This window comes from Prinia subflava, chromosome 17 (genome assembly GCF_021018805.1).
Source record: "Prinia subflava isolate CZ2003 ecotype Zambia chromosome 17, Cam_Psub_1.2, whole genome shotgun sequence".
NCBI lineage: Eukaryota > Metazoa > Chordata > Aves > Passeriformes > Cisticolidae > Prinia > Prinia subflava.
In genome coordinates, this window is record NC_086263.1 from 15,251,963 (window position 1) to 15,279,445 (window position 27,483).

The 27,483-nt window shown below is 51.3% G+C and overlaps 2 protein-coding genes across 9 annotated transcripts in view; one reads left to right on the forward strand and one right to left on the reverse strand.

Moving 5' to 3' along the window:
• TSC2 (TSC complex subunit 2) overlaps nucleotides 1–23,576 on the forward strand; it is a 32,114-nt gene extending 8,538 nt beyond the window's left edge. Inside the window, exons 15-42 of one of the 6 annotated variants that reach the window (XM_063414624.1) lie at nucleotides 119–274; nucleotides 406–522; nucleotides 1,023–1,145; nucleotides 1,426–1,532; nucleotides 2,228–2,381; nucleotides 3,105–3,227; nucleotides 3,536–3,670; nucleotides 4,148–4,337; nucleotides 4,696–4,789; nucleotides 5,244–5,346; nucleotides 5,553–5,647; nucleotides 8,056–8,187; nucleotides 10,079–10,243; nucleotides 11,027–11,179; nucleotides 11,338–11,450; nucleotides 11,962–12,183; nucleotides 12,863–13,078; nucleotides 14,616–14,684; nucleotides 16,707–16,867; nucleotides 17,235–17,719; nucleotides 18,468–18,543; nucleotides 19,024–19,110; nucleotides 19,354–19,540; nucleotides 20,409–20,548; nucleotides 20,758–20,836; nucleotides 21,287–21,378; nucleotides 21,642–21,740; nucleotides 22,322–23,576. In XM_063414624.1, coding sequence (XP_063270694.1) covers nucleotides 119–274; nucleotides 406–522; nucleotides 1,023–1,145; nucleotides 1,426–1,532; nucleotides 2,228–2,381; nucleotides 3,105–3,227; nucleotides 3,536–3,670; nucleotides 4,148–4,337; nucleotides 4,696–4,789; nucleotides 5,244–5,346; nucleotides 5,553–5,647; nucleotides 8,056–8,187; nucleotides 10,079–10,243; nucleotides 11,027–11,179; nucleotides 11,338–11,450; nucleotides 11,962–12,183; nucleotides 12,863–13,078; nucleotides 14,616–14,684; nucleotides 16,707–16,867; nucleotides 17,235–17,719; nucleotides 18,468–18,543; nucleotides 19,024–19,110; nucleotides 19,354–19,540; nucleotides 20,409–20,548; nucleotides 20,758–20,836; nucleotides 21,287–21,378; nucleotides 21,642–21,740; nucleotides 22,322–22,489 — 4,041 coding nt within the window. In that variant the 3' untranslated portion in view covers nucleotides 22,490–23,576. The remainder of the gene's footprint in view (nucleotides 1–118; nucleotides 275–405; nucleotides 523–1,022; nucleotides 1,146–1,425; nucleotides 1,533–2,227; nucleotides 2,382–3,104; nucleotides 3,228–3,535; nucleotides 3,671–4,147; nucleotides 4,338–4,695; nucleotides 4,790–5,243; nucleotides 5,347–5,552; nucleotides 5,648–8,055; nucleotides 8,188–10,078; nucleotides 10,244–11,026; nucleotides 11,180–11,337; nucleotides 11,451–11,961; nucleotides 12,184–12,862; nucleotides 13,079–14,615; nucleotides 14,685–16,706; nucleotides 16,868–17,234; nucleotides 17,720–18,467; nucleotides 18,544–19,023; nucleotides 19,111–19,353; nucleotides 19,541–20,408; nucleotides 20,549–20,757; nucleotides 20,837–21,286; nucleotides 21,379–21,641; nucleotides 21,741–22,321) is intronic. The other 5 variants (XM_063414625.1, XM_063414626.1, XM_063414627.1 and 2 more) reach the window with 5 other exon arrangements.
• A 69-nt stretch (nucleotides 23,577–23,645) lies between these two features.
• Nucleotides 23,646–27,483, reverse strand: part of PKD1 (polycystin 1, transient receptor potential channel interacting) — an 80,530-nt gene continuing 76,692 nt past the window's right edge. For all 3 annotated transcript variants that reach the window (XM_063414622.1, XM_063414621.1, XM_063414623.1), the window contains exon 46: nucleotides 23,646–27,474. In XM_063414622.1, coding sequence (XP_063270692.1) covers nucleotides 26,929–27,474 — 546 coding nt within the window. In that variant the 3' untranslated portion in view covers nucleotides 23,646–26,928. The remainder of the gene's footprint in view (nucleotides 27,475–27,483) is intronic.

Consider the following 27,483-nt stretch of genomic DNA (forward strand, 5'->3'; position numbering starts at 1 on the left):
AAGGGATGAGACAGTGGAGGAACAAGCCTGGAGCCAGAATGGCTGAGTTCTTTTGTTTGCAGTTCTTTCTCTAATGTGCTGAATGTCTGACAGCTTAGGAGGGTCTGTCCTCTTGCAGGAGGAGCTGATAAACCTGGTGGTGATCTCCCAGCTGGCTCACATCCCAGAGGACAAAGACCATCAGGTCCGGAAATTGGCCACTCAGCTGCTGGTGGACCTGGCTGAGGGCTGCAACACTCATCACTTCAACAGCCTGCTGGACATCATAGAGAAGGTGAATAAAACCCCCAGGGCTGGCAGCTTTTCCAGCAGGGTGACTTCTGAGGCTTCCCTCACCTTCCAGCGTGGAAACAGAGAAAGGATGTGCTGCAGGTTTAAACAATGTGCTGCTTTTGTCTTTCCAAGGTGGCTGCACATTCTCTGTCATCTCCTTCGGAACTGGAAGAGAGGGACTTGCTGTCGTATTCAGCTTCTCTGGAGGATGTCAAGACAGCAGTTCTTGGGCTCCTGATAATTCTTCAGGTAGGTGCTGCAGAGCATTAAACACAGATTGTTCATAATACTCTTCTGCTGGACTTGGCTTTTTAGATAACTCTTCTCCCACTATTAAATATTCGGACTTTTGTTTAACTGTTTAATATTTTAACTCTTCTTTCGGTCAATCCATTGATTTTGAGCACTGTGGGACTGTTTGCTAAGTGTTATATTTTCTTAACTCCCGTTGTACAACCCAGATGAGCACATCTGCCTGTGTGGAGGGAGGAGGTGGCCATAAATTAGCAGAAAGGAGGACTTCATAACCTTGAATAGATTTAATAAATCTGTTGTGTCAGGGCAGCATGTCCTGGGCTGTTCTCTGAGCAGCCAGAGCTGCTCTGGAGCCTTTGCAGAGGTTCCTTCCAGAGCCACCTGTTCATGTTTCGTTGAGGGTGAAGTTTTAGCTGCCTTTCTCCTGGAGCTGGCAGTGCATTCCCAGGTTTGTGACAGAGCCCTGGGGCTGGGCTGTGTTTCTGTGCCTGCAGACCAAGCTGTACAGTTTGCCCTCCAGCCACGCCACGCGCGTCTACGAGATGCTGATCCAGCACGTCCAGCGCCACTACATCTACTCCTACAGCCTGCCCGTGGCCAGCAGCATCAGGCTGCAGGTAGGAGCAGCCCCTGTGCTCCCAGGGCCACAGCTGCACAATCCTCTGCGATTTCTGGGTGGCAGGTGGGGACTGGGTGCTCTGGAGCTTGCAGGAAGTCAAATTAAATGTTTCTTGGCTCACACGGGTATGTAAAATGTGTGCAGCAGTGATGCCTCCTGCTGAACAAGCCATGGCATCTCTTAAAAATCCTTTTGCATCTGGAAAAAAATATTGTGTGGGGATGGGAGAGTGTTCCTGTGGCTCGGGGTTTGATGACTCCAGTTTGTTCCCTGTGCAGGTGTTTGATTTCCTGCTGATGCTCCGAGCTGACTCCCTGCACCGCCTCGGCCTTTCCAACAAGGATGGAGCAGTGAGGTTCAGCCCCTACTGCCTCTGTGATTTTGTGTAGGTTTCTCATGGTGCTAAGCAGAGGAATCACAGTGTGGTTTGGGTTGGAGGGGATCCTAGAGCTCATCCAGGGACACCTTCCACTGTCCCAGGTTGCTCCAAGTCCTGCCCAGGCTGGCCTTGGATACTTCATAATTTATTTGTTATTTTTAAAAAGCTGTTTTCCAAACTAAATTGTGTTCTTGCTGAGTGTAATGTTCCATCAGTAGCAATCTGCAGTTTTTCTAAATCTTCCAAATCCTGAATCAATCTGTAGTTATAGCCCAGGATTGTCTGAACCAGTAACTCACTGGTGAACTGTTCTTACAAATCACTTACCTGCAGAGCTCTCAGACATGAAATTTAAGTTCCTGCTCACAAAACTTCCCCCAAAAATGCAATTTTTGCCTCAAACCGTTCCACATTGAATTTTGATTCAATGATTTGTACATATCTGCCTAGTTTTAATTTTATAGCTTGTCTAAAGTTGTGCAACACACCCCAAAAGATACCTTTCTTAACTAGAAAAATCCTTCACTTGAACAAATTGGCTCATTGCTGTGTGTCTGCTGGGCAATCCTGTGCTTTTTTTCAACTGAAAATGCAGATTATATTGTTCAGTCTTTAACCTGGCTCCCAAATGTGGTAGTGCTGTAGGTCACATGAATAAGCTGTAAAAATGACATGTATTTTTCTCCCTTTCTGTGTTGCAGAGAGGCAGAGAAAAGAGCTTCTGAGAAAAAGCCCCCTGGCACCCTGTCCCCACCTTCAGGCAGCCCCAGTGTGCCTTCCCAAGGTGCCACCATCCGGGTGGGACACCTGCCCTACTCCATGGTCTTTGGGGTCCTCCTGCAGTGTTTGAAGCAGGTATGTCCCCTCCTGGCATCCTTGTGTCCCCTCCTGGCATCCTTGTGTCCCCTCCTGGCATCTTTGTGTCCCCTCCTGGCACCAGCTGCCTGGGGAATTCCAGCTCAGAGTACCTAAATAAAGCAATTTCTGCTCCTGCTCCAAGCCTGGGTGTGACTGTGCAGCTTCACAGCCACCAGTGGGAGCAGCAGTCCAGCTCCTGAGAAAATAAGCCCAACTTTCATTGCACTGCTTCAGAGCAGGCAAGGGCAAAAGCTGTGCTTGATAAACAAGATCCAAGAAGCCATCCTGAAAGGGCATTTGGAATTAAAACCTCTCCCACGGCAAGTCTGCGAGGTGTTTTGAGAGTTTGTGAAGTTTCATCACCAATAAACTGTAAATAGAAATTGTTCCTGAGTGTGGCATTGGACACAGTTCTGTGCTGAGGGCTTGGCTTGCTCTGGGAGCTATTTGGTGCTGGTGCTTAGGAGAATTGAATTCAGGCTGTCAGATCTCAGTATAATTTCTCTTCCAGTTTGTGGTGCCAATATTGCACCTAGAGCTGGGTGACAGACAGGAAGAAACTTGTGACAGCTAAATGCCACTTCTTTTTCTGTGTTAACCACGACAAGACCTACATCTGCCTAGGAAATGACACATTGTCTGCAATTTGATTGATCTTCCTTCCAAACTCAAGTGAAACCACACAAAAATTTCCAACCTTAACATTTTCTATCTTTGCAGGAGACAGACTGGAAGGTGCTGAAGTTGGTTCTCAACAAATTACCCGAATCCCTCCGCTATAAAGTGCTATTTTTGACTTCTCCTTGCAACATAGACCAGCTGGCCTCTGCACTGAGCTACATGGTAATACCACTGAGGCACAGTCCCCAGCTCCTTGGCTTGCTCAGGAATTGCTTGGAGGGGATTTTTGAATGGTTTTTTCCTGTCTTCAGATGAATATTTTAAAGATCAGCAGGCTGGTAGACAATCCTCACTCACTCTCTCTTTTGTGAGGGTTGTTCTAGGTACAGAATAGGTAATAATGAGTGTTCTTCATGCATGTATATGAATATATGTATATGCAGGTGAAGGGGAGCTGTGGGCAGTGCCCTCTGCTGCCTTTCAGAGGGTGTTTTAGTGAGAGGTGCCCTGACTCCTGGGTGATGTCTCAGCTCACAGACAAGAAGACCACGGACAGGCTGCACGGGACCCCCGAAGGCTTTTCCCGCACGGATTTGCACCTGGCTGTGGTGCCCGTGCTGACAGCACTGATATCCTACCACAATTACCTGGACAAAGCCAAGCAGGTATGGGGGAGATGGGAGGGTGGAGGGAGGGCAGAGCCTGTAGAGCACTGTTTAGCCTGTGAGCTGCTTAGGAGACAGAAGGTAACACTGCCCTTTGCTCTTGGGAGATGCTGCATCTGCTGAATTTGGGGGAAAAAAATACTTTGCTGGCTCCATGTAGGATTAACTGTGGGTTCACTCCTCACCTGTCCCCCCTCACAGTCACTGAGTGACTTTACCCTCTGCAGTAAGCCCCTTATAAACACAAAATATCTGTTAAATCAGAAACCTAAAGTCTCAACTACCTACTTGATTCGAGTTCCCTGATAAGAGCATCATTTAAAGCTCAGTGTTAGCACTCAGCTGTGCCACACAGGCCGGTACCCTGCAGCAGGGGTACCCTGCAGCCCTGCAGGGCGTTGTGGGGCGCTGACAGGAGGCAGGAGGGGGTGTCTCAGGGTGTTCTTTGGTGTGCTGAGCGTTCCTCTGCTCTCGCAGCGTGAGATCGTGTACTGCCTGGAGCACGGGCTCATCTACCGCTGCGCCAACCAGTGCGTGGTGGCACTGTCAGTGTGCAGCGTGGAGATGCCCGACATCATCATCAAGGCACTGCCCGTGCTCATCGTCAAACTCACCCACATCTCTGCCACGGCCAACATGGCCATCCCTCTGCTGGAATTTCTGTCAAGTAAGGCGTGATGTTCTTCGGTTTCTGCAGTTGGGGTTTTTGTGTGGAACGTGGGGGGTTTGGGGGTGTTGGTCATGTGGAATGCACAGTGATGCCCTTGCTTGGGTTATAAATGTTCACCTCAGTTGTTACAAGTTTTCTGTGTGAAGCTCTTGCACTGAAGAGAGGGACACGCTCTGTGTCGTGCAGCCATATGGAAACATGACCTGCCTCCTCCTCCTTGCATGACGTGACTTTAACTTGCATGTCACTGATCATTCAGAAAAAACCCCCAAAATTAGAAATTAGACTGAGTTAGGGTGTTGAAAGGTTGTGTTGAGGCCTCACCTGTGCTGGTTTTGCTGTTGGACTGTTGCAGCTCTGGCCAGGCTGCCTCACCTGTACCGGAACTTCGCGGCAGAGCAGTACGCCAGCGTCTTCGCCATCTCCCTGCCCTACACAAACCCCTCCAAGTAAGGCCACAGCACTGGCTTCTCTCTCAGCTGTGAAACTGAGAGCTTGGAAAGGCTTTTTTTTTGGTAGTTTTTGGCTCAGGGTTATTCATAGGGTGTTGCTCATTCTGGTGTCTTCAGGCTTTTCCTGAAGAAGGGATATTTCTGCCCTGGGAGGGTGGGGGTGCCCAGAGAAACAGGCTGCCCCTGGATCCCTGGAAGTGTCCAAGGCCAGGTTGGACAGGGCTTGGAGCTACCTGGGATAGTGGAAGGTGGAACTGGATGATCTCTTAAGATCTCTTCTCCCCCAAACCATTCTGTAATTCCATGATGCAATTCTAGGACATCATCACCTTGGACAAAAATCTGCTTTTCTCGAGCAGAATTTTGAAGGGTTTTTTCCCTTTGCACTTTGGGCAGGCGAAGGCCCAGTTCTGTGTGTCAGGTGGAGCTGTGGGTTTCTGTGCTCTTGCAGGTTTAACCAGTACATCGTTTGCCTGGCCCACCATGTGATTGCCATGTGGTTCATCCGCTGCCGCCTGCCCTTCCGCAAGGACTTTGTCCCCTACATCACCAAGGTAATGGCACTGCTCAGTCCAGCAGTGCTCAGGAGAACTGACAGCTTAAAAACTGGTCTCACATCTTGAAAAGCTGTGTTTGAAGCTAGCAGAAGCTAGCTGTGTTTGAAGCTGGTTTTCTTGTGAGCATCTCCGTGAGCTCTCGTGCTTTAGCCCCCGGCTGCAGCGCGTGTTGTTCACGTTGTCACCTCTTGTCCCCACGGCAGGGCCTGCGCTCCAACGTGCTCCTGTCCTTTGATGACACCCCTGAGAAGGACAGCTTCAGGGCTCGCAGCACCAGCCTGAACGAGAGGCCAAAGAGGTAAATTCTGCTCGACCCCAGCAGGGTTTGGTGGTCCCTGCTCTCCTGCTCACGCCCTTCCCTGCGTTTCCCTGAAGGAGTGATCCCAGTCTGGCAGTGCAGTAAGCAAGCAAAGTAAACCTCTTTAGGTCAGAGACAGCTGAGCTTGGTGCAAAGCTGGGATCCAGCCAGGCTGACAGGCTGCTGGGGCAGCTAAGGCAGCGCTGCCTGACCCGCAGGCCTGTGCAGGCACTCGGGGCCTTTTTGGTGTTCACTTCTGGAAATCAGCAGTTGTGTCAGGCTGGGCTGTGCCAGTGCAATGTTACCAGAGAGAACAGAGGAGGGTGATAGCAGAGATAACAGAATCCCATGTTCGTGTGGATTGTGTCAGCTCCTTTTGATGACTGATCTGTAACGAGTCATTTTCAGATGATTGCCAGAGAAATGGTTGTGATCAATGACCTGGATAAATTAGAGAGCCATAGTGTGTTTTTCCATGGTGTTCCCACTCAGGTCAGTGCTGGCACACAGCTGCCTTCTGTCTGTCTGGATGTCCTGATCCCTTTTTGTTTTTTGAATTTTGAAGCCATCATGACAGTTTTAAGCAAAGCCTTCAGAAGTCAGAGCATTTCTTGCCAGCAATCATTCAAAAATCACATTTGCCAGGAGAGGAAGATATTCCTTGGAAGGCATTCAGGGTTTCTTCAACATCCTTTTACCTGCAGGGATTACCTAAATGGGTTCACTTAACTTGCTTCAGTGTTGTGAGCAGTGAGCACACGGTGGCATCTGAGCCCTGGGGAAAGTGCCTCTACTTCACCTGCAAGGCTGCAGCAGAGTCTTGCAATGCAGAAACACCATCCCTGCCCTGCTGCTGCAGCTGTAAACCTTGTGTTGTGTTTCATCTCTCCCATCTCCTCCTCTTTCATCCAGAAACTTGGAAGAGAAGCTTTTTGACACTCATCTCTCCAATTAGAATTCCAACTAATCTTTTTTTTTCTTTTTTTCCCCCTTAAAAAACCTGTTAAATTCTGCCAGGTTGGAATACTACTGTGTCTAAAGGCTTTTGCTGGATCTCTTTCCACAGAAATCTCTGCTGAGGAGTGTGGCTGTCCTCAGGCAGTGCCCAAAGCACTGGAATGGCAGGATGCCACTGCCTCTGGGTCAGGCTGAGCTTGGATTCTGGCCAGGGCACAGAGGAAAGGCCTGGAGCAGATTCCAGTTGCCTTGCCTAAGAAGCTTCTGGGCTTGGTTTTCACTCTTGAAGTGCAGAGAATGTTTCCCTGCCATAGCTGAGTGCTGAGTGTTCCAAGGGGAAACGATCCCAGCAGGATGTCCTGGTGTTGGTGTAGGTGATGATCCCTGAGCATGAGCCTGTGCTCTCTGCAGCAGTTGTAGCCAAAAGTGATCTGGGAGAGGTTCTTGGGAGAAGGACAGAGAAATTCTGATCCCTCCAGGTGCTAATCTGACATGTAAGAGCTCACTGAGAGGAGGATGGCAAATAAATTGTGTTTGGGAACAGCCAGAAGGGTTAAATTAGTGCCTGCATTTTATCCCTGGGGGTGGGAGCTGCTGGACCAACTGTTCTGCCCAAATTAGCCCAAGCCTGGCGTGCATCTCAGTGACTAATTAAAGTGCCTCTTGGATCTTAATTGCTGCCATCTCCCACGTGTGCCTGGCACTTGCCAGTGTGAACAGTAATTTCCTTTCTGTGGCAGCTCAGAGCCCAGGGGGTTCCCTGGGGCCTGGGGTGGCACAGGAGCATCCCCAGGGGGTGTTTGTTGGCTCTGCAGTGTGGCAGGGTCTGGAACAGGGGGCTCAGTGTCCCCAGGGCTGAGGGGCACCTCTGGGAGGCCCTGGGTGTGTTGTGGCTGAGGGGAAAGCTCAGCTTTGGGCCAGGCTTAGTGGGGACAGAGATGGGTGACATGGTCCCTGTCTCTTATTCAAAACTGCTGCAGTCTAGTCCAGCTAAAGCATTTTAGGATCTGTGGAAGCCCTCAGGTGTTGAGTCATGGTGAGTTGGTGCAACACAACAGGGGGCTGAACTGCACAAAAGCCCTCAGCCTTGAGGAATTTGTGCCCAGGGAGCCCTCAGGTGCTCTTGCCTTTGCTGAACAGCCCAGTATTCCAACTTTCATTTCAACCAGTTTTTTTCTTTTAACTTGTACTAATTTCATTTGTTTTGTAGCACATTTAAAATCTTGTTTTCAAAATGTGGTTTGTCTTTTTAATGCTTTCAGCTCTGCTTGTTTGTGTGTTTTAATTTTTTTTTGTTTCCCTTTTCTTTTTTTTTGGCATTTGTTTTATTTTCCATCACCTTCCGGGATCCCCCAATATTGACCCTGTGACTGTGACCTTTCAACCTACATCCCTACAATGGTTTCCTCCCTTCTGTGACCTCTTTTGGGGCTTGGTGCTTCTCCACATAGTAGTTTAAGACTAGCCAAAAATGCAAAGCAAGGCTTGAATAACTCTCCTCCAGTGAAAGAGCTGAAAGAACCCTCTGCAGTTGATGCCTTCCGATCCCGCAGCATCAGTGTGTCTGAACATGTGGTCCGCAGGTAGAGGCACTTTGAATGGGGACAATCCAAGAGCAACTGGGCCCTTGGAGGTTCTGCTGCCAGGGTGGGTGGAAGCAGGGTGGATTTGCATGTGGGATGCTTGCATGACTTGGTAATCCCATCACAAACCGGCCTCGGCCACAGGCGAAGGTTTTGGGAAAGTGTCCCGAGGCTTCCCAAGGCCACGTCACAGCCTGGGTGTCTGTGGTCACTGTGCCACGTTCTCTGGTGCTTTAGAAATGAAAGATTCTATTTTCAAAGTAAGGGTGGTGAAGGGAAAAATAAAACCAACCAAACAAACTAAAAAAGCCACGCACAAAAAAAGGAAAAAGGTTGCATTCTGCACAAGTGAGAATCCTGGGTACAACTCATTAAAACTTGAGCCTCCCAAGCAGGGATTTGTTTCAGGAAAGGCTTTGGAAGCTCTGCAGAGTTATGGAGAGCCCTCCTTGCAGTGTAGGAACAGTTCTGGCCTCAGTTTAGGATTTGTTCTTCCAAAGGAGCTGATGAAGTGTCCTGGTCATAAGAGGGATGCCATGAAAAACCTGGATTTGTCTTTCCAGAGAGCACTGAGGGATGTGCTCAGCCCATATGAATTGTTTCTTCCACAACGAAGGAAAACAAGATTTGATTTCAGAGATTAATTTGATTGATTGGCAGGTTTTGATGGCAAACATTGATCTGCTCCAATGAAAGATGTGAAATAATTGACGCCAGTTTATAAAACATATTTCTGGATCACTTCCCTTGCTGAACCTGAAGATTTGTGCCTTAAACCTGTAGGATTGCTGTCAGTGGAACTTGATTTGGGTTTTTTTTTTAATTTTTGGCTCCATATGGTGTTTGGGGGAGAGAGGCTGAAGTGACTGAATTGCAATTACAGTTCTGACACTTCATGTTATGGGAGAGACCCTTCCCTGGGAGGGTGGGCAGGCCCTGGCACAGGGTGCCCAGAGAAGCTGTGGCTGCCCCTGGATCCCTGGCAGTGCCCAAGGCTGGGTTGGACAGGGCTTGGAGCACCTTGGGACAGTGGAAGGTGTCCCTGCCATGGCAGGGGTGGCACTGGATGGGCTTTAAGGTTCCTTCCAACCCCAACTCTTCCAAAATTCTCTGATTTCCCCATTAATCGTGAGGTGATTTTCTTTTGCATTTCTATATACATGGTAGCAATGAAAAGTTCGGATAATTGCCCTTAATGAAGCCAAAGAAGTTGCCATGTGATAAAAATTTTGGCTGTACCTCAGCTAAGTTTGTATTACAATGACATAAGGAATTGTCTTTTTAAAATACTGCAGTCCAGCCTAGAACAGAAATGGTTTTAAACTGCTTTGCTGATTTGGCTGATTTGAAGGCAGACCTTCTCTCTATTCTTGTGCCAATTTCCTGTTCAGAGTGCAATTTTTTTTTCCTATTTCAAGTTAAATTAGGTTTTACGTAGCTATTGAATTTGGAGGGGAAAAAAACAATATATGGAAGAGATGCAACAGAGAAAAAAGCAAACCACAGGATCATAAAGTGAAGTCTGGAGTGCCCCAGTTTCTGGCTCATGGGCAACCTGCTGCCTGGGAAGCTGGTGCTGGTCATGGGATGCTTGCCCTCAGCATAGATTAGGAACTCAGAGCTGCCACTCACTCCTTGCTTGGTGCACTTGCCCATGGGCCACCAACATCAGAGAGCGCTGGCCCGGCCAGCTGCCACTGGATCTCTCCAGAGAAAATGCACTCCTGCAGCAACAGCCTGGGAAGCACAACATGAGCTGATCCCAAAATCTGTTTCCCAAGGCCTGGGTGTGGTGGCTGGCACGTGCATGCGCAGCAGGGTCTGCATCCCCCGGCCGTGGGCACGGGGACAAGGCGCAGTCGGATCTGTCACCCGGCACCTTCTCTTGCAGCCGCATCCAAACGTCCATCACCAGCTCCAGCCTGGGCTCTGCAGATGAAAACTCCATGGCTCAGGCTGATGACAACTTGAAAAACCTGCACCTGGAGCTGACAGAGACCTGCCTGGACATGATGGCTCGATATGTCTTCTCCAACTTCACCGCTGTGCCCAAGAGGTCAGTCAGGGACCAGGGACATGTGCCTGGATTCAGGGTCATGTTTCACTTCATTAGTGGAAAAACGTTGGGATTCTGGCAGGCTCAGGCTCTGAAGCCTTTCCTCACTGATAAAATCTTGGCTAAAAAGGAGGTGAGAGAGGGAGGACTGGAGATGGGAAGGCTCTGGGGAGGCCTTAGAGCCCCTTCCAGTGTCTAAAGGGGCTCCAGGAGAGCTGGAGAGGGACTGGGGACAAGGGCTGGAGGGACAGGACACAGGGAATGGCTCCCACTGCCAGAGGGCAGGGATAGGTGGGATATTGCGAAGGATTTTTCCTGTGAAGTTGATGAGACCCTGGAATGGTTTTTCCAGAGGATGTCCCACCCCTGGAAGTGTTCCAGGCCACTTGAATGGAGCTTGGAGCAACCTGGGATGGTGGGAGGTGTTCCTGCCATGGCAGGGGGTGGCACTGGATGGGCTTTAAGGTTCCTCCTAGCCCAAAACATTCTGTAGTTCTGTCTCTCTTCACTGGAGAGAAGCAGCCTTTGTCTCAGCCTGGACAGTCTGGAGGAGATGCCCTGAAGGTCTGGGAGCAGGGCTTTGCTCCACGTCCTTGCAGGATAATCCCAGTGTGCTGCAGCAGCTCGGGCATCATCCTGATGGATAACAGGGACATTGGCAGCCAAGGAGAGTGGCACAAATGCTGTGAAAAGGAGGAGAGCAGGCAGCACCTCCTGCATGGTCAATGGCACCAGCTCTGTTCTCTGCCTCCTGAGGAATCTCCATCCCAAATGTGTTCCCAGGTCTCCCGTGGGTGAGTTTCTGCTGGCTGGAGGAAGGACCAAGACGTGGCTGGTTGGTAACAAGCTGGTGACCATCACTACAAGTGTTGGAACAGGGACAAGGTCCCTGCTTGGCCTGGACTCTGAAGAGTTCCAGGGCACCCCAGAATCAAGGTAGGTGTTGCTCCAATTTCTAGAAATCTCCACCTTACAAAGTCACTTAAACCAGTGCTACATCTTTGTAGTTCTCCCTCTTGGCATAAGAGGAATGTTTTATTTGTTCAGCACGGCTGATTCCTCCCTCAACACCACCAATATCTCCTTTCCCACAGCTCAGACCCTGTTCTGCAAGTGAGACAGACCAAGGAGGCTCCAGCCAAGCTGGAGTCCCAGGCTGGGCAGCAGGTTTGCAGGAGCTCCCGCAACAGAGTCCGATCCATGTCGGGTGAGTTCCCACCCTGGGCTCTCCCTGCCACAGCCTGAAGGTCCAGGTGCCTGCTGTGCCTGAGCTGATTTGAGATCTGGAGCTGTCTGGTGTTTAGTGAGGGGCAGGTGGCAGGAGCTGTTGGTTTCAGCTGTGGTGGGGCTCCTCCTGCTTCCCTCTCTTTGCAGGAGAGCTTTGGTGAGCACGTAAATTGGTTTATAAGGAACACATGGAACATCAAATTCTCTTGGTGGTTTCACCCCAGCTAAGCCCCACCCAGGTGCTCACTTTGTCCCCCATGGGGGGATGGAGGAAGGAATTGGAAGGAGAAAAGTAAGAAAATTTGTGGATTGAGAGAAGAGCAGTTTAATAATTACAATAAAATAATAGTAACAATAATAATTGTAATGACAAGGGAAATATAACTAGGACATTGTGTGTGCAGCCACTAGCAGAGCTTAAAAGCCTCATTCCTGAGATGCTTTTGGGCTAACTAAGCATGGCTCTCCCTCGGTTGTGTCTGTCCTGCCAGGTGGTCACGCCTTACGTGTTGGTGCCTTAGACAGCTCAGCCTCCCATTTTCCCAGTGGCTCAACTTCCCAAGGGACACAGGGCCCTCCTGCTCCTGCAGCTCGCCCAGAGAAGGCCACTCCTGCTCCACAGACAGCCCTGCAGAAGGAAAAAGCCAACCTGGCTGCCTACGTGCCACTGCTGACGCAGGGCTGGGCAGAGATCCTGGTGCGCAGGCCCACAGGTGGGTACCTGAGTGTGGGGTGGGTCCTGCTGAGGCACCAGAGCCTGGGGGAAGGAGAAAAATCCATATTTAGGTGTGAATGGGTCTGTATATGGCTTACTGCCTGCTGAAACTATCCAACCATGGGATGGGTTGGGTTGGAAGGGACCTCAAAGCCCATCCAGTGCCACCCCTGCCATGGCAGGGACACCTCCCACTGTGCCAGGCTCCTCCAAGCCCTGTCCAGCCTGGGTTGGGCACTGCCAGGGATCCAGGGGCAGCCACAAGTCTGGGCAGCTCCGTTGTGTTTGCTCTTACGGAAGGAATAGCAACCTGTTCAAGGTCAAAATGCTTGAACACCAATGTGTTCCACAAGATTAACAGGAATTATCTGTTTCAACCGAAAGCTGTTCCATGGGAAAATAACTGACCTGGGGTTAATTAGGATACCTGAGTGTTCTGGATGCCTTTGGGAATCTGCTGTAGCAGTGAGTTACCAGGGATGGGTTTTGAGGAGCTCGGGGTGAAGTGCAGAGCACTGCAGAGCAACTTAATCAAGCCATTCTGCAGAAGAACCAAGAACTTGCTCCGTTTGGATTTTTTAATTGCAAATACCCAAACAATTTGAGCATTTTCAACAGGATCTGTAACCCCTGGGAGAGCTGGGAGTACTGACCACTTCCCCCATTGTCTGGTGCAGGCAACACGAGCTGGCTGATGAGCCTGGAGAACCCGCTGAGCCCCTTCTCCTCAGACATCAACAACATGCCCCTGCAGGAGCTCTCCAACGCCCTGATGGCTGCAGAACGCTTCAAGGAGCACCGGGAGACAGCTCTGTACAAATCCCTGTCCGTGCCCTCCTCCAGCCTGGCCACGGGCACGGCCAAGCCCTCGCTGCTGCAGCGCTCCAACACAGGTGGGAGCTGCCGGCAGGGCGGGCACAGCTCCGGGCTCTGCTGCCTCCCTCCCTGCAGGGCTTCTAGAGCAGCTGGGGGCGTGAGGGAGGGCAGCAATGAGAAAGGGAATCCGTTCTTGTCCCTAGAAGTGAAAAATCCCCTTCCTCCTCGCTTCTGCTGGAGGAGGAGGAGGATGGGGGAGTAACGGAGCTGCTTTGGAGGAGTCGTGTGCTTGGTGTGTTCCCCAAATGAAAATGAGCAAAGTCATGGATCTGTTCCCTCTCCCACTCGTTTGGGGCTGATCTGGGCATCCCACTTGTGGATGGATCTTTCCATGCAGTGTTTCCATTTCCATTTGTCTTCAGTTTGGGAGTCTGTGTCAGGTGCTCGGAGCTCCAGGTTCCTGGGGCAAGGCCTGTTGCAAACCTTGCCAGCCAGGAGGAGTTGGTTGCCTCTGGCTTTTATAGCAGAATGCAAATCCTGTTGGATTTACCCACCTCTGAAAAGGACTGCTCAGCCTGCAGTTGAACCACTCGAGTTTCATTTGCCGGCTTGATTTTAACACAGTGGCCAAGGATTTTCACCCTGTTTAATGTGGTGCTAGTTCCTCTTAAAAATGTTGTTAATGTTGGGAGATTGGTGTTGACCAGCAGCTGCAATTTTTAAAGCCTTCTGCTCAGGCTCTTACCAGTGATATCCAACAGAGCTGAGGCTCTGAGCACTGCAGGCACCATCAGAATTGAGCAGTGGTACCAGCAGACCAGGCTTTGCTGGGGAAAAATGGGATGGATGTTCTGGAAGTCTGGTAAAAAATACCAGTTTTCAGCTTTGTTTTAAGCAGGGCAAGGTATGTTATAGTATTTCAGGACGTGTAAACAAAAAATTGGAGTCAAAATCAAATTATCACCTCTTACAAACAAACAAATTCTTTTCTGTAAACATTTTTGTGGCTCTAAAAATGTGTGGTATATGGAGCTAAGTGGAGAGCTGAGCCCATACCACCTGAAAGCCACTCCTGTGCCAGTCTGAGAGGAATTTTGGCCACATCCTTGTTAACCAGACTTGCTGGAGCTGGCTGGGCAGTGACTGGAAGAATTTTAGCTGTCAGACTGTCACATGCCTGTTCTGCCTCTTTAGGAGTTAAACCTCTGTGAGACTTTACCCAGATTTTTCTGACTCTTCTGTGGGTTTAAAATGACCTTGTGCAGGTCAGGAAAGGCTCAGCCTGATTTCCTGTGTGTGCTGGGATATCAGGAAGGGATTTTCTGTTCCTAAGCCTCAAAAAATGCCTTCTGCAAAGGGAGCAGTTGGAGCCTGCACTGTTGGATGTTTATTCCTCCTTATTCATGTTGAGACCTTGTGCCCTTAAAGTATCCCTTTGGCATCTGGTGAGCTTATCCCAGCTTGTTCTTTCCTTTGTTTCATTTATTTATTTGTTTGTTTTAAACTAGGCTCTTGGTTACATTTTAAACTCTGTGCTTTTTAATTTTTTTATATTTTTTTCATATAGTCTCTCCTTCTTTTTGATGTAGCTGCTCACTTGATTTCCCTTTGCAGTGGCCTCTTTCTCTTCCATGTACCAGTCCAGTTGTCAAGGGAAGTTGCACAGGAGCATATCCTGGGCAGGTATATTTATATATCTTTAAGGAAAAAACCAACCAAACAGTATTGCCATAGAAGAACACCTCTGATTCATAGAAAATGTATCCCTCATCCCTCATTTTCCCCTTCCATGTCTCCTGTCTGTCCCCAGTCTCATCACTCTCAACAAATGGGATCTTGACTAGCATGAAGAAGTCCAAGCCAGATCCAACATTTGCAAGTGCAGACAATTCCTTAAAGCAACTTTGCTTTTAGCTGGGGCAGCTTATGAGTCATGAGTCCAGTGTTAAATGACCTGTCAAAATGTGGCTGGATGAATTAATTCTTCGTTTGCAGCTTCATTTTCCAATTGGCTTTGTGTTCTGCTCAGTGGAAAAGCTCCCAGTTGTGAGGAGAGCAGTGTGTGCTGCAGGACAGGCTCCCCTTGGAGCTGCTCAGCCCACAGGGATCTGCCAGAATTGGGCACAGAAAGATAAAAGCAGCTGATAATATGTATATATTTGGTATATGGATAAAGTTCAGCCAGCATGGAGGCTGGTTAAGAGATTGTTAAATAAAAAAGAAATATATTTCAGTGGAAAACCTGCTAAATTCTACCTTTTAAAGGCTCTGTAATAACGTAAAATCTTTCTCCACTTCAGTAAAATTGATTTCATAATTAAATGAAGTGGAGATCAAATTACAAACCTTATGAGCACAACACCTGCATTGCTTTGATAACCTGCAATGCTTTGTGATCTTAATTAGAGGGTTCAAATGTCTTTCTGCCTCTTTCCTTCACTGGAAGACTCCCAGCAGAGCAGTGGTGTGTTCTGAAATGCTGCTGGTTGCTGTCAGAGGCCTCTCAAAGCAACACAGAGCTGCTGCAGTTCAATATTTTTCTGTACTTCTCTCTGCTCCTGTTATTCTCTTCCCACCTAAAGAATAATTAGTGCTTGGGTTGTTTCAAAGCACCAGCAATCTTGGCAGTGCTGTAGGAGGGGAGCTTGGAAACATTGGGTATCTGCAGGTGTGTTCTGGCTTGGACAGCTAACCAGATCAGCACGTTGTTTTGGTTCCTTTTGGTTTGTTTTGTATTTTTAGAAGGTTTGTGTGTGCAATGCTAACTCTTAATTGCTTCTTTGAAATAACTTTGGTCCTGCGAGCTGAAATCAATCCAGGAAAAGCTGCTTTAGTGATTTTTTTCTTTGTTTTTTTATTTTTTAATTTTGCTGATTTTCTTTATATTTTTGTGTGTGCTAATTTTTTGTTTTATTACTATTATTATTTTGGAAAACAAATCTTGGCCTTTCAGATTGGTCTTCCAGTCCCTTGTGTGCATAATGGGAAGCCTCCTGTTCTCCAGCCTTTTCCTCAGGACAAAAAGCAAGGCCAGGAGGAGCCTTTGGTCAGACTCACCCCTGTGGTCAGTGCCTGGAGCAGATCCAAGGTTAAATCCTCCACGTAGGCAGGGAGCTTTTTTGTCAGTGTGGTTCCACTCCCTGTGTGTCCGAGCAGATGCCACCAATGTCACCCCTGCTCTCGTCCTTCCACACGTTCAGGGCTGAATCTTCCTGCTTCTCCCGAGGCATTCTAGGAAAGCTGCCAAACTGCAAGGAAATGGCTCCCAGGAAAATTTCTTATCTCCTTGTAGGCCTCAAGGCACGGGAGCGCTGATTTCAGTACAAGGAAAGCTCCCTTTGTTGCACCCTTGCACAGAGCTGATGTCTCCAGTGAGCTTTTACCCCGTACTTTCTACACCTCTGTAGTTGTGTCTGTCCTGTAACCCACCTCCAAGGTCCCGTTCCTCATCCCTGCTTGTCCATCAGCAACAATTGGGTAAAAACCCAGCTGCCCTTCCTCGGGCCGAGGCAGGCTGTGAGGGCGAGGTGATTTATTCCCTGCAAGAAAGGGGAGCCAGGAGATGCCAGGGCACTCCTTCCTTCCGCATGGCCTTCCCTTGAGATCCCGTGGGGAAAAGGCTGGTGCTCGAGAGGAGAGGAGAGGAGAGGAGAGGAGGGGGCTGCCCATGTCCCCTCTCACAGCCCCGTGCCCGTGTCTCCGTAGAATCCGCCGTGGTGCTGGAGGAGGGCAGCCCGGGGGACATGGAGCTCAGGGAGGCCGAGTCCCCCGCAGAGTCCCCCGAGAGCGAGGACGTGGAGACCTCGTGTTCGGAGCACGTCCTGAGCGAGGAGAGGTTTAGGAAAGGCCAGGACTCCTACAGCAGGGTAAGGACAGCAGCGGGGATTGTCCATGGCACCCTCGTGGGACCCTCACAAACAGCCCACTGATGGCACTGGGGGGATTCAGGGCAACATCCCTGTTTTATCAGGGACCTCTGTGCTCCTTCCTGCCCTTGGAAGTGTTGGGGTGCCTGAGCATTGCTGGTGTCAGCTTTTATTCCAGCTGTCCCAGGAATCCTTCCCTGTGAGGGTGGGCAGGGTGCCCAGAGAAGCTGTGGCTGCCCCTGGACCCCTGGCAGTGTCCCAGGCTCCCCATGGGATGAGCTTTAAGGTCTATCCCGACCAAACCATTCCGGGATTCTCTGATTCCGTGAAAACCGTTCATCTTTTCTCTCTTTTTTTTTATTTCCAGTCCTCCTCCACGTCCAGCCAGGAAGACAAGTCTCTCAAGTCGGAGGAGCTGGTGGAGGGCGGGATCCCCATCGGGCGGGAGGAGGGCCGGGCTCTGGAGGAGCTCTCGTTCCAGCCCTCGCAGCCCCTCAGCAAGTCCAGCTCCTCCCCGGAGCTGCAGACGCTGCAGGAGGTGCTCAAGGACGCCAGCGGGCGGGAGGTGCCCCGGAGGCTGAGCACAGAAGTGAAATCCAAGTCGCAGTCGGGGAACCTGGAAGGGGAAGGGCTGGGCGGCTGGCTGGGCAGGGGGGAGGACGGCAGGGCCGCCGGGACGGGCGCTGCCGCCGCAGCTGTCACCTCGCCCCGCTCGCCCTCGGGCCACCGGCCCCGGGGCTACACCATCTCCGACTCGGCCCCGTCCAGGAGGGGCAAGAGGATCGACAGGGACGCCTTCAAGGGCAGGGCAGCAGCGTCCAACACGGAGAAAGTCCCTGGGATAAACCCCAGGTGGGTGCACGGCCCCTGAGCTGCTTCATCAGGGGGAGTCTGCAAAGCGTCTGATTAAAAAAAATAATAATAATTACCTGCTTTATTCAGGAGCTGATACAGACCTGTTGGGCACACTGCCATCAAATGAACTTTGGGACTGGGAAACAGAACTGCCAGGTGGTGAAAGAAATTGATGGATAGTTGCCTCCTGTACTTAATGTACTTGTTTTAGGGGCTGTGGTTTGACCGCAGGTGACCCAGAGTTAATTTTGCTGTGAACAGGGTGGGTTGCTAGTTCTGCATTTCAAGAACTAGAATATGCAAAATCCTCAGAAGAAGGAGAAGAAGGGTTGTAATAGTTGCTTTTTGAACCTGGGATATTACTAGCTGTCCAAAATTGCATGATGAGACAATTTTTATCTGATTGAGGGCAGGTAAAATGGAAATGTTTGTACAATCATGTGTCTGAGAGCCTAGAAATGCCCTTAGAGCTATGGAGGGCATTTCTGCTTCTCCATTCCGTGCCTTTGAACAGGGAATTTGTGTGGCTGCTGCTGTTTGACAGATCATTGTTTTTCTGACAAGGGTCTATTGCAAACTGCAGGTTGTCCAGGCACTCCAAGTGTCTTTCTAAAAGATGAATAATACCCTATTAGCATTTTAATTCCTCCCATTTTTCTGCTGTACATAACGTTCTTACCTCCAACAGATCAAAACTGACTTTAATTTTTGTGGTAACAGACTTTTCCCTCCCTCTTTCCTTCAGCTTTGTGTTTCTACAGTTGTACCACTCCCCCTTCTTTGGTGATGAAAACAACAAACCCCTCTTGTTGCCAAATGAGGTAGGCAAAGAGTTGTATAAATCCCTAATTTTTTTAACCTCATGACTTCCTGGGAATGTGGATGATAATGACAAACATCCAGCTCAGGGGAGTTTAAAGGTGTTTCCTAGCAGAAGTGCCTCAGTGGGCCATCTCTGTGTTGGGGTCTTGGAGGGGATTTTTTAAAGTTCACAGAGTGCTGGGTCTGGGTCTGGGTCTGGGTCTGGGTCTGGGTTTGGGTCTGGGTTTGGGTCTGGGTCTGGGTCTGGGTCTGGGTCTGGGTCTGGGTCTGGGTCTGGGTCTGGGTCTGGGTTTGGGTCTGGGTTTGGGTCTGGGTTTGGGTCTGGGTCTGGGTTTGGGTCTGGGTTTGGGTTTGGGTCTGGGTTTGGGTCTGGGTTTGGGTCTGGGTTTGGGTCTGGGTTTGGGTTTGGTTTGGGTTTGGGCTGGGAGGGCCCTCCCAGCAGCCCAGGCTGCTCAGGTGGGTCCCTGTGTTGGTTGCAGACGTTCGAGAGGTCGGTGCAGCTCCTGGATCAGATCCCATCCTACGACACACACAAGATTGCAGTGCTCTACGTTGGGGAGGGCCAGGTGAGTGTGTGCAGGGGCCTGAATCCTTATGGAATGTTGGGAACCTCTCACTGTGGGGTTTTCCCTGTGGGATTTGCCCTGCTCCCGCAGCTGCCTTGCTTTTCCTTAGTTCCCTGCACTAAAATTCAGCACCTGCATGAAACCCTTCTGTGAGGGCAATCACCTAATCCCAGGAAGGGATCTGTGGTGCTGGTGCAGCACTGCTGGCACTGAGTGTGACATTGCCATGTCCCTGTGTCCCAGAGCAACAACGAGATCGCCATCCTGTCCAACGAGCACGGCTCCTATCGCTACACCGAGTTCCTCACGGGGCTGGGCAAGCTCATCGAGCTCAAGGACTGCCAGCCTGATAAGATCTACCTGGGTGGCCTGGACGTGTGTGGGGAGGATGGGCAGTTCACCTACTGCTGGCACGATGACATCATGCAAGGTGAGCTGGAGGGGTGCTTTGTGTCTCCTCACCTCAGCCGACCTGCCTGCCACACTGCTTCCTTCCCAGGGAGGTACTGAGGGTGTCCTGGGCTCTGATCCCCTCCTGTTCTGTCTGGGAGCTCTGCAAGCCATGTCATAAAGTTCAGACCTGTAGTGGTTTTATGTTCGTCTATTTCTGTTTTCTAAATTTCGTATAGTGGTCTGGGTGCTTTTTAGAATTACCCACTCACGGGATCAACAGCTTCTTATAGGATTAATATTCACTTGGTCCATCAGAAATACTTTTGCTTTAAATCCACAATCTGAGCAATCATCTCTCCAATCTATATTTTCTATGATTTAAAGGGATATTTTAATATATTACAGTTTATTACTATGGCTCATAAAAGACTTTCAGCCTAAAAATATTCCTGCCTTACTTAACAAAAAACCCCTCACCAGTTTGATAATGGCTCATGTCACTGCAGTGCCACCCAGCCCCTGCAGCACTGAGCAGTGCAGAAATGATCCAGGATCCAGCAGGATATGCTGAACTTCCCAGATTTTTCTGCGTGGCTCTGTGCTCATCACCTGGAGTTCCCTGGGGTGGCTGCAGGTCACTCCCTGGGGCTCTGCAGAGCTCAGGGCAAGTCCTGGTTTAAGCTCTGCTGCCTCTTTCCCCCCTAACCCCGGGTCTCCTCCCTCCTTTCCACTGGCAGCTGCACTCCGTGCTCCAGGGCCTCCTGGAGCATCCAGTGGGACTGGATTCAGCTGTCACAAACGGGGACAAACCTATCGAGGGAGCACAGTTTGTATTTTTATTACTGGTGTGTGACCATTGTTGCTTCCCCAGCCCAGCCTAAGGATCTCTTGTGTTCCCTCTCCAGCCATTTTCCACATTGCTACTCTGATGCCCACGAAGGATTTGGATAAATACCGCTGTGACAAGAAGAGGCACCTGGGGAATGATTTTGTTTCCATCATTTACAATGATTCTGGAGAGGATTTCAAGCTGGGCACAATAAAGGTAAGGGATTTTCCTCCTGGGTGTGCCACAGCAGGAGCACAGGGTTGTAAACCTTCATGTGTGTGGGTGTTACCCTGCAAACCGTGTGGGGATTATGGGGGAAGCTGTTGGCTGTGATGGGTTCACTGGTGTGTGTTCATGGCATTCACGAATCAGGATGGGATTGTTTCTGGGAAATGTTTCTGACTCCTTCATTGGCTTCTCCTCAGGGGCAGTTCAATTTTGTGCACGTGATCATCACCCCCCTGGACTATGACTGTAACCTGGTGACGCTGCAGTGTCGGAAAGGTGGGAATTCCTCAGCCTTTGCTGGGCTGGGCCTTTGTGTTTCAAAAGTTCAAACTTCAATGAGAAACTCTCCAGAACCAGTTTGCCCAGTTACATCTGGGTTTGCCCTGTTCATGTGCTTTCTCTGGATCACTCAAGTTGTGTTCAAGCTCAGGAACCAGTGCTGGTGCAGGTGTTTTACCAAAGGGGCACTTCTGGGTGGTTTTAGCTCACGCTTTGGTTCATGTGAGAGCCCAGCAGGCTCTCCCCAAACCTTTATGGAGCAGCCAGAATTTGGGAGCCAGTTGTGTTGAACTGCAGAGCAGGTTCTGTTAGAGTGGGAGCTGTGGAGCTTGTGGGGACTTGGTTGATACAATTCCTCAGGTTTATTTGACTTAGCTATTTAGTTACTGGCACCCTTTTGCTTCTTCTTAACTGTCTTACAAGAATGTTTTTCTCATTCCTTTAAAGACATGGAGGGGCTGGTGGACACGAGTGTTGCCAAGATCATCTCTGACAAGAACCTGCCCTTCGTGGCCCGTCAGATGGCCCTGCATGCCAACGTGAGTACCCCCAGCTCCCTGAGCTTCCAGCTGCTGCCTTGGCCCATCACCAGCTTCCAAGGAACCAGGCAGGGCCTGCTAAAGCAAAGAAACAACTTTTCTACTTGACCTTGGAGCCAGAGTTGGCACCTGAGCACTCCTAACTCAGAGCTGCATTGCAGTTGCTGTCAAACTGCACTGAAAATTTGGATTAATTTTATTGTTGTGGTTATGTTAATGTGGCTCCTGTCTTTCCCTGCTTCTCCCCACCCTTCCCACCCCAGATGGCTTCCCAGGTCCACCACAGCAGGTCCAACCCCACGGACACCTACCCCTCCAAATGGATCGCGAGGCTGCGCCACATCAAGAGGCTCCGGCACCGGGTGAGTGCAGCTGCTCTGAGGGGCAGAACTGGCCTTGGCTGAGACCCTTCCTGCAGCTGAGGCAGGTCAAACCAGCTGTCAGCACCTGCTGAGTGACAGGAGGGCTGTGTGTGCAGAGGTTGGAGTCCAGCTGGTCATGGAATCACAGAGTTTGGGTTGGAAGGGACCTCAAGGATCATCCAGTTCTGTTGTGGGCATGACAAGTGTGGCAATGTCAGACAACTTCACTGGCAGGCAGGGCTTTGGGAAGCTTGATCCTGGAATCCCAGAATCACTGATATTGGAAAAGCCCTCCCAGACCATCCAGGCCTAGCTGTGCCTGATGCCCACCTGTCCCTAGCCCAGAGCACTGAGTGCCATCCCCAGGAATTCCTAGGACACCTCCAGGGATGGGGACTCCAGACCTCCCTGGGCAGCCCCTTCCAGTGCCTGACCACTCTTTCCATGGAGAAATTCCTTCTGCTGTCCAATACCTGGACACAGAGTGGCACTCCCAGTGTCCTGGTCACCTGCCCTGCCCCGATGGAGATTTGGAAGAGTTTTGGAGAGAATGGAGCTCACCTGCTCTCGTTGCCTTTCAGCTCCGTGAAGAGACACAGTACCAGAGCCCCGGCCTTCCCCTGCAGCTGCACCCCTCTGCCCCCACAAAACCCCCTCCCCAGATCCCCCAGGACCCCCCTCCCACCTACGAGACGGGGCAGAGGAAGAGGCTGATCTCCTCCGTGGACGACTTCACCGAGTTCGTGTAGGGCCGAGCTCGGGTGTCCCTGCTGGGACACTGAGGGTGTGGAATTGTGTTCCCTGCCTGCTGATCCTGCACCTGCATGGACACAGGGATGGGGAGGCCCAGCCTGGCTGCTGCTTGCATGTGGACTTGGCACTGAACCTGCCAGGAGCTGTGGGTGCCCCCGAGGATGACACTGGATTCCCAGCAGAAGCTCCCAGAGGACCAACCCACGGTGTTTGATTTGAGCTGTTTCAAAGGTTCTCTGTTGGGAACTTCCCTGCAGAACCTTTCTTTGGACTCCTTCCACACCAGCTCCTGGTGGAAGCAGACAAAGGATGATATTCTGCAGATCCTCACGTGAAGGTACAGGAATTATGGAATTTTTGAGGACTTGATTGGGAATGAAATATGAAGTATTGAAAATCCAGTTGATATTCTTGAGCACCCTGGAATCCCAGCTCCTCCCTGAACCTCGGGGCTGTCAGCACTTGGACTCTTCAGGCTCTGACTGATTCTGCTGCCAGCTCTGCAAAGAGTTCATTTGGGTTCTCTGCTGCCCAAAACGCTGCTGAAGGTCCCAAGGTTTGTCTCCATTTTGGCCATCTGCAGAACTTCTCTCATTGCAGGAATGCTGGGGTGTCTCATCCTTCCCCATGCACCTGATAAATCCCTTTTTGACTGCTGACAAGTCTTGGGGCATCATCTCCCCACAAGTTTTGTTTATTCCCTGACAGGGAGGCTCTCAGGGGAGACTGAAGCAGCTCAGTTGGAGCTTCCAGGGCCGGTGGGAACAGCTGGAATGGGATTTGAGCCCATCCTGAGGCCAGGAGGGCACCAGACACTACAGCACCCTACTGGGAGGCACCTCATAAGCTGGACTATACTGTGAGAACTTCATCTCCTGCTTGGGCCCTGAGGGGGAAGCGTGGGTTTGGGAATGGCTGCCAGCAGGGAGATGAAGACAAGTGCAATGTGCACGTGGGACTGTGAAGGGACAGGTGAGGGGACAGAGGGACAGCCCTCACCTGTGCAGGTGTGTGGGAACACCGAGTGTCCGTTGTGTTTGAGTGTTCATGAGTCACAAAGGAAATAAAATATTTGTCCGATCAGTGCGTTCTTGATGTCCTGGGAAGAGAGGAGAGGAGTGTCTGGGGCAGGAAAAAGCCACCTGAGCCAGGTTTTAGCAGTCAGTGTTTATTTGACTTTGTCACTTTGTAAGAAACATCCCCACAGTTACAAAATACACCATTTTTGTTTGCCGTGAAATGCTGACCAGACAGGAACCATTGGCATTTTGGTCACAATCTTTGTTCTTAAAAAAAAAAAAATTAGAAAAAATAAGGCACTTACAGAAGCCCCTCCCTCTCCCTTGGAACGAATAGATGGGAGTTTCATTTTTCATCTAAGCAGCTTGATCCTGATACATCGTGAGATTCAAGGCAATAAATAAGACACCATCTCTCGGTGACTACAGACACAAAAATATACATTCAGGGGGATTTATGGGCTTTGAGTCAAGTTTATTGCTGTGAGGGTGTAACTCCATGACTGCATCTCTCTGGCTGCAGAGGAGCCTTAGCTGGGCCATGGAGGGGACCCTGGGACGCTGCTGGAGCTGGCCCAGGAGTGCTGCACTGAGAACTGTGAGTGCTGGGAGCTGTGGGTGCTGCCCGCCACGCAGGGCTGGGCTTCTCAAGAACTGTGGGTGGCAGAGCTGCTCTCCGTACCTCAGGGAAGTAGGGCAGTTGTCTGATCCCGTTTCTGCTCCTCTCGGATCAGCGGGAGCACTTGGTAAAGTCACACGCACCGAGTCACACTCACACACACGCAGGGCAAGGAACAGGCACTCGGGAACACAAATCCAGATGGAGTTGGGGGCATCTTTGTTCCAGCTGCCCCTTAGCTTAGGAATGGCTGCTCAAAAACATCTGAGCCTCTGTCTCCCTCCCTCTTACTGCCAACCTCTTCTAACGAGGATACTCAAGCTGAGAACTGACTTCTGCATCAGGAACGGAACTTTTTGGCTCTTCAGGAGACTTCCAAGACCTGCTTGGTTCATTTGGGACATTTCAATCACTGAATATTCCCACAGAGCCCTTGGGGTGGCTGGATGTACACCCCTGGTGCTCCACACAGGTGAGAGGGGCTGTGCCAGGGCAGGTTTTTGGGGAAAGGAGCTTTGGAGCTGCAGGGACTCCAGCCCTGGGGACAGCCCAGGTCTCTGGGACACCTCCACCACTGCTCCTCTTACTGCCTTGCTTTGGGGACATGGCACTAGCACTGTCCCTGTCACCAAAAAGGAGTCGTGGACATGTGCCAGAGCTGAGCCTGGTGCTGTGCTGCCTGGGAAGTTAAATAGAAAATTATTTGCCTTGGATGTTCTATCTCTGGCTTGAACACCAGGGGTTTTTTTCTGAGCACAGAGCACAAAGCTGACCAGCACCTGGTCCCAGCCCTGGCCTCAGCCTCCAGCTGCTGGTTCTGCCTGTCCCACTCCTGCCCTCTGGGCCCTTCTCTGTCCTCTCCCACGCTGTCCTGCTTCCAGGATTGCATTCCTCCCCTCTGCACTCCTCTGTGCCCTCTGCTCTTCCAACACCTCCACGCTGACCAAGCACCACCTCACTTGTCTTCTCCTGCCCTCATCCCTCTGCAACCTTTCCACATCTGTCCTGCACAGCACCTGAGTTTTCCAAAGGTAACTTAGACCTGTCCCAAAGGCATCCCAGAGCAGCCAGAGTCCCCCTGCAGCCCCTGACTCACACAGCCAAGGAAGTGCATGCTGGAATGAAATCTTTACAGGTATTTAACACAGCTGGGGGAGGCTCAGGAGGGGATGGAGCAGTGGAAGTGTTTTAGGAGCCCCCTCACTCCACCTGGCAGAGTCTCCCCTGCCCTGCAGCTCTGCCCCCCTCAGCCTTCCCTTCCACCCTCTCACCTGTCCAAAGCACGGAGAAGGTTCTGGAAGAGCCCACTGGGGGCTTTTCCCCTCTGCCTGTGGCCACTGGCCCGAGCCAGCCCAGGAGAGCACACACACCACACACACAGACACCCAATCCTTATATACACGGGACATTCCCAGGAAGAAGCACTTAATACATCCTTTAAATAACTCTGACAATAGTGTTCTGTCTCCTATCTACATGTTTCAAACACGGTACCGATGCTATGAAAATATAGCAAACATACAAAAATATATACATTTAAAAACCAAACAAATCCCATATAAATTACTTACAATAGCCATAAGGTGAAATGGGGCTGAGGAGGGGAAGGCAGCCCCTGGGGGGGTTCAGGCACCCCCAGGCTGTGATCTGGGGGGCCCCATGGCACGGGCCAGCTGTAGCCCAGCAGCTGTAGCCCAGCACATGGTGAATCCCAGCTGGCAGGGCTGGAAGAAGCCCAAAAAAAGCTCCCTCAGAGCTTCACCTGCCTCCTTTGTGCTCAGGGAAGGTGCTGGCACGGCTGCCTGAGCTGGGGCTGCTCTCCTCTCCTCCCTCCCCATTTCAGTTTATGATTTAAACAAACAAAATACTGCTTTTGTGATATATTATCCCATTCTTAGCTCGCACGTGTCACTGGTAGCCGAGGAAAGCCTTGTTTAAAGTGCTGGGCAGTACATAGGAACAAGTAAACCAAAATAAAATACATATACTTAGGGCAATACATTCCTTGGGTTAGAGAAGCCAAGCAGCCAGCGGCGCCTGCACCCCGGGGCCACGGCGGGGGGACAGGGCGGGTGGGGACCGCAGTGACACCAGCACCTTGGGAACCCCACACTGGGAGTTGGGAATCCCAAGCTCGGAGGTGGCTGAGGCAGCCCAGGGGTCTCTCGTCCCCAGCTCGCTGCAATGTCCTTTGTTTTAAATATTGGTTTTCTTTAAATACAAATAATAGTACCAATTTCTGGAGGATAAAAGTAGCCAATACTGGAAATTAACTGCTCTGGGTGTAGATAGCATTTCTCTATATATCTATTTATGCTTAAAAAACAAGGTGGGTTAAATACCTTCTCGAAAGCTGTCGCTTTCCTCCACAGTGCGTCTGGTCGACAAAAATCCAAGACTTGGTTCAAACTCTCAAGGCCTGGGGCTCTTCTCTCCCTTTCCCATCCGGCACAGCCAGCAGGGAAGGGGGGGAGCTTTGTCCAGTCCCCCCGTGCCCACCCCAGCCCCACCTGTGGCCGGTTTGCAGCCGGGGCCCTCGAGCACCCCCAGCTGCTCCCTGTGATCCAGCGGGGATCTCCTGCACCTGCCCATCCCCGGGGAAAGGCTCGGCCTTCTCCCCTTCCCTCTCTAACACTGAACGCCCCCGTGGGCCGGTCCTGGCGGGCCGTGGCCGTGCCAGCGGCGTGGCCGGAGAGCCCCTGTGCCCGGCCGGCCCAGCCGCCGCGGCAGCTCCGGGCGGGCACAGCCCGCCCTCGGCACAGCCCTGCCCGGGCAGGGCATGGCTCCTGCAGCCCCCTTACTTGACCGTGGGGTGCACCCTGTTCTTGGCCCGCAGGGGCCGTTTCCTCCTGGCCGCACAGGGCTTGCCCGTGGCCGCGCTGACCCCGCGGCTGGCCCGGAGCAGCCGGCCGGGCACCGCGCCCCGGCCGCCCGCCACGGCCCCGGCACAGCGCGGCGACGGCGCCTCGGGCTCCGGCACCTCCGGGGACGGGCCCTGCTCGGGGCCGCCCTCGGGCCCGCGGTGCCTCCTGCGGGCGCGGCGGCTGCGGGAGAACTCGAGCAGGTGCTCGATGCGGGACACGTCCTCCGTCACCCGATTGACGCGGTCGAACTGCGCCAGCAGCATCTCGAAGAGCGAGAGCAGGCGCTGGATGTCGGCGTCCACCTCCAGGCTGTCGCGGGAGCTCAGCACGAGGCTCAGCCCGTCCAGCTGGCTGGAGGACGTGGAGGCCCTGGAGCTGTCGGAGGCGGCGCTGGGAGTGGGGCCTCGGAAGGATTTGGAGTCGCTGGAGTCTCGGGAGGGCAGCGGCTCCATCCCCTCGAACCTCACCTTGTGCCGGAACTGGGAGGG